This window comes from Sycon ciliatum, chromosome 13 (genome assembly GCF_964019385.1).
Source record: "Sycon ciliatum chromosome 13, ocSycCili1.1, whole genome shotgun sequence".
NCBI lineage: Eukaryota > Metazoa > Porifera > Calcarea > Leucosolenida > Sycettidae > Sycon > Sycon ciliatum.
In genome coordinates, this window is record NC_088655.1 from 7467333 (window position 1) to 7479897 (window position 12565).

Here is a 12565-nt window from a genome sequence, read left to right on the forward strand (position 1 = left end):
GTGGCCTTGTACAAGCAAAACTTCCTAAACTGGTTGTGTTTCTCAACACAATTGCATAGCCAGTTTGGTTGCGTATCTGCAATCTTTACTTTCTTCTGATTATGTACTTCAAATAGGGAAATGTGTTTTTAAAGAGGATCTGGGAACTACACAGCTCAATAAGACCATTCTGGGTTCTAGGGATGACGACACCGCCACATGAAAATACCACATGAAAAAAAACACAGGAAAAGACAACATGAAAAGACCACATGAAAAGACGACATGAAAAGACCACATGAAAAGACAGCATGAAAAGACTACATGAAAAGACCACATGAACAGACCACATGAAAGACGTCAGATGCCGCTTCTTTACGGATGGAGAGAAAAATTAGGATCCACCAATTTCAGTATAATTTTATGGGCAAAGGTGAAAACCCACTTTCTGCATCAATGTTGCCCTGTTTTCCACACCTCGTGTTCCCAACTCACTGTGGTGTACAGCACAGTTGAAGCAATCCTCTTCAAGTCAGGACTTGATCATGATACATATACCTGTCATTGCACAATCATGGTCTGAGAACTCAATCACTGGGCCGGCCTGACCCATTATGTTGGAAATGGTGCAGTACATTTCACTGAATGTTACCTAAGACTGATTCAACGGTTCTATACTTCATTGTTGAGCAATGCATGAGCAGAACTTACAGTGGTGAAGTGGATAGGAAAATTCCACAGCTTCCATCAGCAGCGTGATGCTCAGCATTGCCTGGAACATTCAACAGGAAAGAACAGAAAACTGAATTTTAAGAAACTATCCATGTCTCTGTGCAGACATATTCGATTATAGGAATGGGTATCAAATCATAAAGGTTAGCATAACACACATACCAAAACAGTCATGTGTTCATTATCCGCAGAGGAAATTATTCTTTTTTTCGTATAGAATCCCATGCAAACAGAAGTTCTCTTTGAGACCTGAGCAAGCCCATAGATCAAGTTGTGTTGCAAGATAGTGTGAAGTAGACATGTGCACACAAGTAAACTAGCAGTAGCATACAGGGAGCACACATGGTGTATTGAGAACATTCAACTTTACCAGCATCATCTTGGCGAGCAGCAGTGGACTGACTGGCTTGATCAGAGTGTGACTGGCTGCTCGAAGGAACGCTCTCTGACAAGTCTGGTGGAACAGCGGAGGAAGTAGCTCCGGCGGAGACCGGCTCGACGACTTGCACCCGACGCTTCCGGAATATGTCCGGGAAATCGGTGGCCAGCTGCAGTGTGGAGAGCAACAAGGATACAAACAAGCAACAAACATGGCTCTGATATCAACATCAGTTAGTGTCAATATCATCCACACCACTGATAGTCAAATAAACAAGAAGAACATGGCTGAGAAAGCATTGTGAATTGTCAATGTGTGAATGGAAGGTGACAGATATTTTGTTGAGTAAAATGGTAGAACAACTTGCATACATCAACAGAGACACATAGGCAGAGAGAGAGGGGGGGGGTGCAGAGAGACTTAGAGAAAGAGAGAGAGGCAGAGACAGAGAGACAGAGAGACACAGAGAGACACAGACACTGAGTGAGAGAGAGAGAGATAGAGAGATAGAGAGAGCGATATTGAGAGAGAGAGAGAGAGAGAGAGAGAGAGAGAGAGAAAGAGAGAGAGAGAGAGAGAGAGAGAGAGAGAGAGAGAGGAAGAGACTGAGGGAGACTGAGAGAGACAGAGAAATAGGGGTGTTTGCAACAGGCCATCACACTCACCAGTTCTTCATGCTGCCGTAGCACCTTGCAGATCTTTGCAAAGCGCTGGGCGTTCGGTGATTTCACTAGCAGCTGGTGAAGCTTGGTCGAGGTGTGATAGTAGTCAGTAACTGCCCAGCTGTGGACCAATGCTGCTGCAGCGTGGAGATGATTACTGTGCAGACGTGATGAAGATGGTGATGTAATGCCCAGGCAGGTGGCCAGTGCAGGCAGGTCGGACTCACCAAGGCTTTCTCGGACGGACTCAAAGGACTGTGCAGAGAGCAGTGAAGCATGGTTGACTGGCCATTCGAGAAGAAGCGGGGCACGATCAACGTAACGGTGGCTAGTGGAGAGATGACCCTTTGTTGCTACAGATGATCGGACTTGCTCTGCATTGTACACAGCGAAACCAAACTTGGTGCTTGGCTCGTGGAGGTGCTGACGAATGGAAGCAGAGCTGAGGATGCTCGTGGAGTAATTAGTGCCCGGGCTATACTGTGCTGCCAGCCTATCAAACACCTTGCGCAACAGAGCCAGCAGACAATAGCCATCTAGCGTATCTTCAACTGGCGCATGGACAACAGCGACAGCTTGGCGCAGGCTGTCCGTGACGGAGATGCAACCACGGGCTGGGGAATGGACTGGAGCCACTACCACCAGATTCTTCCAGAGCTCAGCAGGAATGCCGTGAAGCTCGTGGAAATAGGCGTACAGCTCTGTCTGTAGCCGGATAACAAGAGCAGTGGAGAAGCAGTGCTGAGTCGTGAACGAGACTCCTGCGCACGCCGACTGAGATGATGAATCTTTCTTGGCCAGTGAGCCGAGGCAGTTGTCAGCGGTCGGAAGACGGCTGGGTGCCAGGATCCTTTCTTTCTCCTGCAGCAGCACACCTAGTTGTATCACCATCTGCAGCAGCAGAGGGCCCTGACCTTCTGCTCCCTCGCAGCTGTTAAGCTTGCCAAGGACTTCCTGGACCTTTGCAACACCATCTATGAAGTGCAGCATATCTTCATCGTCAAGCCCAGGTGGTGCGAGAATGAGACCAATGACCGTGGAGAGCAACCAGTTGGGTCGGTTAACGATGATGTCGTCGAGCTCAGGGGATGAGAAAGAAACAATCTAGAAACAAAAACACGATATGCAAACCCATACACACGGCAACACACATAGTTGTAAGCCGACGCACGGTACATGCCCAAACATAGATGCACACACATTCCACACGCATGCGCAGACAGATGGATATTAAAAAGGTCAAATACCTCCAAAATAAAATGAAACAAAGGAAGTCAACCAGCCAATCATCGACGCGTCATGACAGCACACTTTTCCTGACCCCACATTGAGAGACAATGCGAAACTGTTAAATGAACCATCCTAAGTTTTAAAGAAATGGATGTAAGGGAAACGGGTACAGATGCCCTGGCTTGAGCTGCGCGGAAATAAGTGCCGTATCCTCTCATGGACACAAATGCAACCCTCTGGTGCCAGCCAAAGCAGGACTATGCAGCACATCCTCATAGAAACTCACTGTTGAAGATCAATTCATTAAAGGTGCAAAGCACAATTCACCCGTTGTCAATCATTTCTTTATCAGCCTAAAGCCAGCAATCTGTAGGTGATGTCCCCTGTCAAGCCCCAGCTAGCCATATTGTGCACAACAACACACTAAACCTGTTCCACAATTTTCACTTCATCTTGAAGTTTCCAGCAGCCTTACAAATACTAGTATCGGTGTATAGCTGGTCTACCACTGAATAATAGATAATAAACTACAGCTTATGGCAGGATGGGCATCATAGTGGAGGAACAAATGGAACCGGTTGCATCTTTCCCTCAAACCAACGGATAAGAACAAATCCACTTTAGGGGTCGTTGCAAAAGTTTTTTTTTGTTGACCCTGAAACGAGCATCGTTCGTTGGAGGGGGTGGGGGGGGGGGGGGGGGGGAGGGTGCAAAATCGCAAGTCGACCGACACTACAGTCCATTCATTGGAAACTGTCCCGCTGGCTTTTGAAAGTTCGATTTGGGCCGAATTGAGGATCAAAAATCCATTTCAAATTTCAAGAATATGTGTTTGGGATCTGCTTCTCCACATACTTTGCCATGCATACCTCTCCAAATTTTGTAAACCTGGCTGAATTTTTATTTCCCTGTTCTTGGGTCTTTCTGCCCTCAAATGTGGCAAGGAGTAATTGCACGGGTCACACCATGCCGAATGTACTGTTGTTTTCACGATATCTACAACTATGTGCGGGAGACACCAAAAATGTAGGGTGCCAGTTTCCAAAAAATCTGGAAAAATCACAAGTCGACCGATACTATACATATGTACATGACTACATATACATGCATGCAATTTTCATCATCCAGCATAGCAAGCTGCGTTCCTTTCAAAGGGAGTGGAGGGTGTCCGAGTAAGAAATGAACGATGTTCATTTCAGGGACGATAAAACACTTTTGCAACGACCCCTTAAAGATGTACATGACGTACATGACATACATCATAACATGAAATACATCTAATGCAAGTAAATTGAAATTACTCAATCTGCAGAGTATGTACATACCAGACCATACGCATTGAGGATCTTGCGATATCGACGGATTTGTTCGGTGTTGATGCTGTCTGCATTGTCATCATACTCTACGTGGCTAGCAGCACAAAGCTGTCTAGAAAACTCCCGACTTGTTGAGAATGGCGCTTGGATGTTGTAATGCAGTTGTGCCAGTATTTCCTCTGCCTTCCCGAGCACTTTGGGTTGCTTGCAAGATTTCTGAACATGCATATCAACACAGTGGGTAAAGTACTCTCTGTTCACAAACATGATTAAACATTTTATCGTTAATGACGTATGTATACGTCACTGAGAACGAACCCAATCCACTAATGACGTACTTCCTCCGCATGCAAAACTTCATTGCATATTTACAGTTCAGTCATAAGCATTTTATGGCTACAAACACACTTTGAAAAGTGGAAAACACAGCAGCATATGAGAGATTAGTTATTTACAGATGTCACACAGCTCGTTTCAAAGCAGTCCAGCTTCACTCTTCTTCTGAATCTGATGACGACTCACTCCATGATGACATTGAGTCTGCATCCTCGCTGACTTTCGTTATTGTTCCGCAGCCTTTAACAGTTGCCAAGACACTAATTAATCATGGAGATCACCAAGTTCTTTGCCAGAACTGTGAGCTTGACGACCTCCACAGTGGCGCTGGTAGTTGTTGTCTCTGCCACTCTCCAGAATGCCGTGATGGAAAGAGGCATACAGACACAGCCAAATGCTCCTCATCTTGGCAACTGGGTATTCATGCCAACATGTTTCCACAGCTTGCAGAAGCTTCTTTCTGGTTTCCTTCGTCACAAGTGACAAGTCTGCCTGCAGGCTGTGGAAGAATACCAAGTCGTCGAAGTTTAGATTGGGACTTTGAGCCGGCTGAATGACAACCCGAATGTCAAACCCTTTTGCTTTCCCCTGCGCTGCTACCACACGTGCATTGATTCTGGCTGTGTGCGGGCGTGCACCATCGTGCTGGTACGGCATGCAGTGGCTGGCTGGCTTCTTCGAGCAACGCATCTTTTAAACTGTTTCTCATTTTCGCACTTCGGTGTTGTCTGGGCCTGGCTGGGGTTGTGTTCTGGTGCCGATTTTCGAAAGAACTCCACTGGTGTGCATTGCAGTTCTATCTCCGTCTCTCTTAAACTCCCACTCTCACTCTCTGTCTCCCTAACTCTTTCTCTCCATCGTTCTGTCCATCTTTCTCTTCATCTCTTTCTGCCTCTCTTTCTCTCATTCTCTTCTCTCTTGTTTTTTTTTCTCTTTCTCTTTCTCGTTCTCATTATCTATCTCTTTATCCTTCTCCCTCTTTCTCTCCATCTTTCCATCTTTGCCTCTCTCTATCACACTTTATCCTTCCTGATCCCTTTACTATCCCCTAGTTTCTCCACTAGTAGTAATTGAAATCTGGTTTACAGTTTTACTTACGCTCAGGATATCTCTGCAGACCTCAGAAAGTTTTACTCTCAGGCGATCGAAGTCTGCGTCATTGACGGTGGCATTGATAGCAAAGCGTCCTCGAAAGTGGAGTTTATCACCAAACTCCTTCTCGACACTACTATAGCTTGTGGCAAGCTTTGCAGCAAGTTTTCCATGATCTTCTCTCTTAATCTCGTCGCGGAAGGTCGCAATGATCATGACATTGAACGGCTGGTCTGTATTTGCAACAACAAGAGATGGGAAACGCAAACAAGAAAAATATGATTTGTGGTGAGGAGATTTGAGGAAAGGTGATTTTAAGCAACACACTCTCTGCAATAACATAGCATGCAGCTAAAAAATGGTCAAAAGAGTGTTTTAAAGCAATTGTGCTAATGCTACTTCAAATGAATTGGCGACCGATAGTACGTACTAGGGTGCTATGAGCGGCCTCGAAGATATATCTCGTGAGTGATGATGGAACCATGCCTGACCTCCATGTGTTCGGTCTCGGGCTGAGAACCTTGGTAATCTACTGGAGAAGTGGCTGCACAGGCCAGTCAGAAGTGTGCGCTGCTGTTTCTGCGACAAACAAAGAAGAAGTAGCTAATGCCGACCAGGCTGATTCTATTATCAGATCTCTGGAAAGCAAAGTCTGGAGATGGAGAAGACAGATGCGAGTTCTCTGAATGTTTCCGAAAATCTTGGGCTCCATCGGGCATAGACAATTTTTGTATAGACATTTCGGACGTTGCTCAATTGGAGAAGAGAGCAGAATATTTGAACCAAGGGCACGGCTCTTCCATTCAAGTGTCTCAACAATAAAGGATCTGGACGTTTTCGATCCAGAAGCTGTTAGCTGTTTTCTCACTTGTCGGTTGTGGACTCATTGTTGCAGCAAAGATGAGGCGGGACTATTCCATGCCCAAAAATAACATAATTCATTTCTTTCTCAAACACAAAGCTCACTTTCCCTGACTGCATGTATGTGCACGTGACAAGTCTGTGGACTTGTGCCACGTGATTCATGTAGCATGATAGTGCGGGTATCCAGTAGACTGGTAGTGGTACATAACTGTATGCACAGACCATAGTGCTCTGTGTGGTAAAACTGTTAACCACTGCACACACACACAGCGTGAAAAGTCCAACTCTGGAAAGTTCGGAATAACTTGAAGATTTGTATAATGTCCACTATCCGTGTACGCGCCCATGTGCAATGTGTCCACACTCTTATCTCATTTTCTAGACTGCCTCCGTGTGAACACTCATGGGCAAAAGGAAAGACCCAGTACATGGGGCAGTGCATGTTCAGCTTGATGTGCAGTAACAATTCGTTAGTATTGTTGCGAAACCTAAAATTCTCAAGAGTGAAAGGCCTTCTCGCTTTCGACATTGTGTTCCTTTCAATGCATTTGTATCCCGACTCCGCCGTACTGCTGGTGTTTACGACGTGGTATACGCTACAGGCGCTATGTGCGGTTTGCTGAGTGCGCTGTAGTTGTATGTGGTATGTGTATGCTTTTCTCGTATACGCTGTCATTTTCACGCTATAACTACTGGGTGGTTTTAGTGTTAGGCCGCAACCACACTACGTAAAAATCACAGTACAAATTTTCATGCATATCTCAGTACAAGTCGGTACGCAAACACACTACACTTTTCGGTCTGGATAGATGATGTTTTCATGCGACCAGCACGTGACGTTGTCGTACCAAAGCGTGTGCCATGCGCTGGAAAAGACCGGGAAATTCAAAAACAATGCTGATGCTGATGCTATGTACGACGACCAGGTACAAAAACAAAGTTGTACACAGGAGATGGAGCGCGAAAACGACGAAAACGACAAACGTGGCTTTCTACAGGGGTGCGTCAGTTGCTGAAAACCTACAAAGCGCATTTTGCATTTCGCACGCGTCGGCATGACGATTTCTACTGTAATGCCGTTTGTACGTGATTTTGTACCTAGTGTGGTTGCAGCCTTAGTTATTCATTATCATTAGTTGATCGAAGTGAAATATACTGTCAAGATTAAATAGTTGTCCTCGTGCCATGTGGTCGTTCGTTTCTGATACTTGAGAGAACCAGAGGGTTCACAACAAGTACAGTGTACAGCACTTGTGAATAAAACTGTTTGTTCACGTGAAAAACAGTCTGATTTCACGCATCCAAAATGTCGGCGGGACCATATATGCTCCCGGGCCCAAATTGACGCACATGTTCTGGACCTTCACCAATGTGTCTACCCAGGGACTTATTGCAGGCCTTTACCATGCACGGAGAGATGAATATCTAGGGCTGAGTCAGGTAGACTTTTCTTCAGCTATCGGGTTTGGGTAGTTTTCCACGGTTTGCACGGATACCCTTTTGGGTAATGTTTCCATGGTGACACCACAATGCACCCTTCCCTTACACACTGGATAGACATGGGGAGTACTACATGAATTTGTACATGTGCACTGTACATGATGCCATCAGCGACTTCAGGTTTTCAGGTACTATTCTTTACCCGTCTACCCGAGGTCCTCACGGGTTGCATGGGTATCCGACTACCCGTACACACCACTATAAATAACACACACATGAACACACACACGCACACATGCACACACACGCACACACACGCACGCACACACACACCTCAGACCTCAGACATGCCCATCGCGGGAGCGATGATAGGGAACAGCTATGTTAGACATAGCAACTTTCTTGTGCTTGGATTACACCATTCAACAGCTTGCAAGGCTGATGAATTGACCGCCACTATTTTAGCCTGGTATCCACCACACAGCTGTTTGAAGTGACTTTTTCTGGCCAGTGAATCCCTATTTTTCATTTTTCCATTTTTTTCTTTTTCTTTTTTTTCTCCACACACACCACACCACATACTCCGGCATACACTGGCTGTTGGTAACCACCCAGGAGAAAGAAAGAAAAGTCAGGAAGAGTCTGAGAAAGAGAAGAATAACGTGTGACCATAATCGTCGGGAATCGAGCCCGCAACCTATCGATTGGAAATCGCTGCACATACCACTGCACCATATGGGACACACACACACACACACACACACACACACACACACACACACACACACACACACACACACATACATACCTGCATGCACACACATACACACACACACACACACACATACATACCTGCATGCACACACACACACACAGTGCCCTCCCTGCACCAGTGTACAGAGTCAAACACATGCCCGAATCATTCATTCATGCATGTAATGTCGTGGACATGGAAATCCGGTCACACATCTTGCGGCCCCAGGGCACTCGCCATGCAGCCGTGGACAAGCGGTACACACATGCATTTATGCGCTGCAGCGCGCTGGTCACATCGAATAAACATGACTGTGCACTGCACGCAGTGTTCTGTAGGCGCTGAGGGCGCCGGCCCTGGTCAATCAACTGAATTAACATGTCTGCTACAGTACATGCCGACATACGGATCAACAGACACAAACAAAAATTATCATAAACGTATTTGATAAAGTATCGCACTGACCTGATGTTACCGTTGGTGGCATCCGGCTCAAAAACCGACCAGCTGTGGTGGTTATGCTTGTTGTCATCAGTTTCGCGTCCCATTTGCTATTGACAACAGCAAGACCGAGGCTTGGTACTGATGTGGATAGGCAGAAAATGTCGTGTGTCGCTGAAAACGCATCCTGCCCAGCGAGATCTTTGATACGCAAATGCTGACCACGCTCATCAGTGAAGTTGGACATCTGGATGCCTCGGGTTCGTTTCGAGTCGTTTGATGTGCCATTGTTTTCTTCTTTTCTCAATGTCTTGATTAGTGTGGACTTCCCAACAAGTTGTTCCCCGCTAACTAGAACAACTAGCGTGTTAGCGTCCACTTGGCCTTCGGAATAAAATTCCTCCAGCTGAAGGTAAGTCTGCGTATATAACACACACAAGAACAATTACAGAATAGGGGTTTTGTCAACTTACAATCACTCAATGCAGTTGCTGTTTACACGTGGCGCATGCGCTGGATGAAAATTCTTTATCAGTGACGTCAAAATATTGTGACGTTTCGGGCCACTCACTGTGAATAGCAACTGAATAGAGCGGTTGTCACTTGATAAACCCCCTTTCCTTTCTAATGCAGTTGCGTGATGTCCACCGTTTCTTAGTAAATTATAACAATTACTGGATATAAGTGTTGAAGGCAAATTTTCCTAAACAGCTGTGAAGATGATAATGCTCCATAGTTGGCAGTGTTCATCTGTTGGACAGTAAAGTATGTGAGGAGAACATTTTGTGGGGATGAATGTTTTTATAAGTCGGACAATGTAAATGAGAAGATCAGCTTGCTATATGGTTCTTTCGGCAAGCGGCGTGCACTGCCCACATGTACTTGCCTGAATTCAAACACAGGCAGGAAATAAATCTATGAAGATTCTTGCTACTTTCAACACTAGGATGGTGGACATCGAAAAAATGAGTCGGTGATAGCTTTGTGAAACGTATTGAAAGTACAGACGAGTTTTTACCATATGCACAGATTAAAAACGAAACTTCATCCTTTTTAACAATTATTATGTACATAACATCAGTGAATGACCTCAATTGCCACGATACTCTCCATAGCAAGGGGTACTTGGAATACTCAGTTTAACAGATAATAATGACTTTACCTGAATAGCTCGGATGTTTAGCCAATGTTATCATGTAAAAAATAAATAAAGGGCAAAATGTTACAAGTTATGACCAACTGTCCCACAGTGCAACAGATAATACACTGGCAGCAAGTGGGACAACAGGGCACAAAACAAGTACTGAGACATCCAACGACCTAACAACTCACTCAAACACATCTAAGATGTGTAAACCAACAACCTTCCAACTTGGGAGGCTCAGGTAAGGAAATATCCAAAGAGGGGAAGGAAAGCGCAATGAAGATGAGCATGGGCTCTGTCCCACAGCAACAAAGAATGCCGAACGTTACTGTATAAAGACTTCACTAATAAGACAATTGGACGTACCGGTTTTACTACAACCCAACGAGGCAAATTAACAGACCACCCAAAAAAAGGAAGGGGAATCTGAGCATTCCTTGTCAGTTTTTCAGCTAAGCACTCCTGGTCAGTTTTGTGCCCTTTGTCACACTTGCTCATGGTATAATTATCTGGTTAGACTGGTGGACAGTTAGTCATAACTCATAACATGTTGTGCTTTCTATTACCTGAAGAAAACGACGGTTGTGAGGGTCAGCAGTCTTCTTCCCAGCGGCATGTCGAACAATTTCCATTACCTACATTGCCAATAGAACACACAGGAAACACAATGACAGATGTAAAAGTAGGAATAGGGAAGAGGTGGTTGGTAGAGAATAGTCCGTAGAGAAACATGGTTGGAGTGAAGTGAGGTGCTAGGAAAGACGGTCACGGACAGGGTAGCATGAGCAGAAGGAATTCTTTTCTTTTATGGCTATTCACTTAGGGCTTGTTCAAATTGTCATTCTTTGACTTTTTTCCCGAAGGGTTTGGAAAAGCTACGTCACGTAGTGCGTGGAGATGGTCGATCTTATCGGACGTCATCGACAATTCAACTAAAACTCTAAAATGAAAGAAACCGTTCTAATGGGACATTTCAACTAATCTCTTTAAAAAAATTGTTCGAACAGTTGCTGAAGACAATTCGAACGCCCCCTTAACTTAAAATGGAACTACACCCAAAAATCAAAACTTCATGGTCCGTAGAGTTTTGGACGCTGAGTCGAATGGTGAAGGTCCCACTTCGATCCGACCAAGCGTTCCTGAGATATCTTCGGTTTAAATTGTACTTTCGGGGGACGCGCCATGACGTCATGCGGCCGCGACACACCCCCAACACACCCTTCTACGTCATTGAGACTTGCTTGCCTGGGCCAAGCTCAGAAGTACAGGTATTTTCGTATGTGAAAGGAATAGTTCTGACAAAGACGTCCTCACCATGAGCGATTCCGACGTATCAGACGAGCTTGAAAGCTCAGAGCCTGAGCTGAAAATGTTTGGCTTCGGGCATGAGCCGAAATTTTCAGGAAAGGATATGGCAGCGCAAGCGGTGGCTTCCAATCGGGCTGTAAATGTGGATGAAGCAGAAATTACTGCAATTGGAGAAGTCGCTCTCCATCAGCAACATCTGGCAACCGGTTGGCTGGGCTATTTCGTAATGAAGCGGCAGCCAAAGCAGCTCAGACAACCCTGACAATCCGTAAGTGTTTTCACAGTATAGTCCTACGTAATGCTCACAAATCGAATCGTTCTCTTCATATCGTAAATTGTGTGAAATTTTGTATTCGCACATTATTCAGATCAATAGTCTCCTCACTCGTACTCCTGCACATGGAGTTTGCTGCGTAACATGGCTAGCATTATCTCCGTGCAAGTCGTGCAATGTGTATCGGTTCACTTGTGCTTTATCTCACATAAGTGGACTGCACTCAATTCGTATTGTGGCGAAATACATTCTCACCTTTTGCATTATCACTTAGTCTTTACAGAATGCTGAGACGTTCTCTTGTATTTCACGTAGCTGTGTACCAACAATTACGCTGTGCACTCTAGCAGCAGCAGCAGCACAGTAGCATATTGAGTGCGTTTTGCCCTACTGTGGTGTCTCATGACTGCATTACCGGAACAGCTCTGTCCTTGATTATCATTCTAAAATGTGTGCACATATCCGCCTGCGCCCCACACACACGCACGCACATGTGCTCACCTTGGTGGGCACATAGTATAGTAGTCACACATGCTCACGCACGCAGACACGCAATTTCACAAGCGCGTGCGCACACGAGTGCATAAGCATACAAGTGCCTGTGCACATGCTCG

The 12565-nt window shown here is 45.4% G+C and overlaps 1 protein-coding gene across 1 annotated transcript in view; it reads right to left on the reverse strand.

The window, feature by feature from the left end:
- LOC135829454 (uncharacterized) overlaps positions 1-12565 on the reverse strand; it is a 125153-nt gene that overhangs the window by 18347 nt on the left and 94241 nt on the right. The window contains exons 6-12 of the mRNA XM_065341859.1: positions 10936-11004; positions 9250-9643; positions 5733-5959; positions 4308-4514; positions 1756-2856; positions 1082-1259; positions 691-751 (exon numbers count right to left, since the gene is read on the reverse strand). Of these exons, the coding sequence (XP_065197931.1) occupies positions 691-751; positions 1082-1259; positions 1756-2856; positions 4308-4514; positions 5733-5959; positions 9250-9643; positions 10936-11001 (2234 nt within the window). The 5' untranslated portion in view covers positions 11002-11004. The remainder of the gene's footprint in view (positions 1-690; positions 752-1081; positions 1260-1755; positions 2857-4307; positions 4515-5732; positions 5960-9249; positions 9644-10935; positions 11005-12565) is intronic.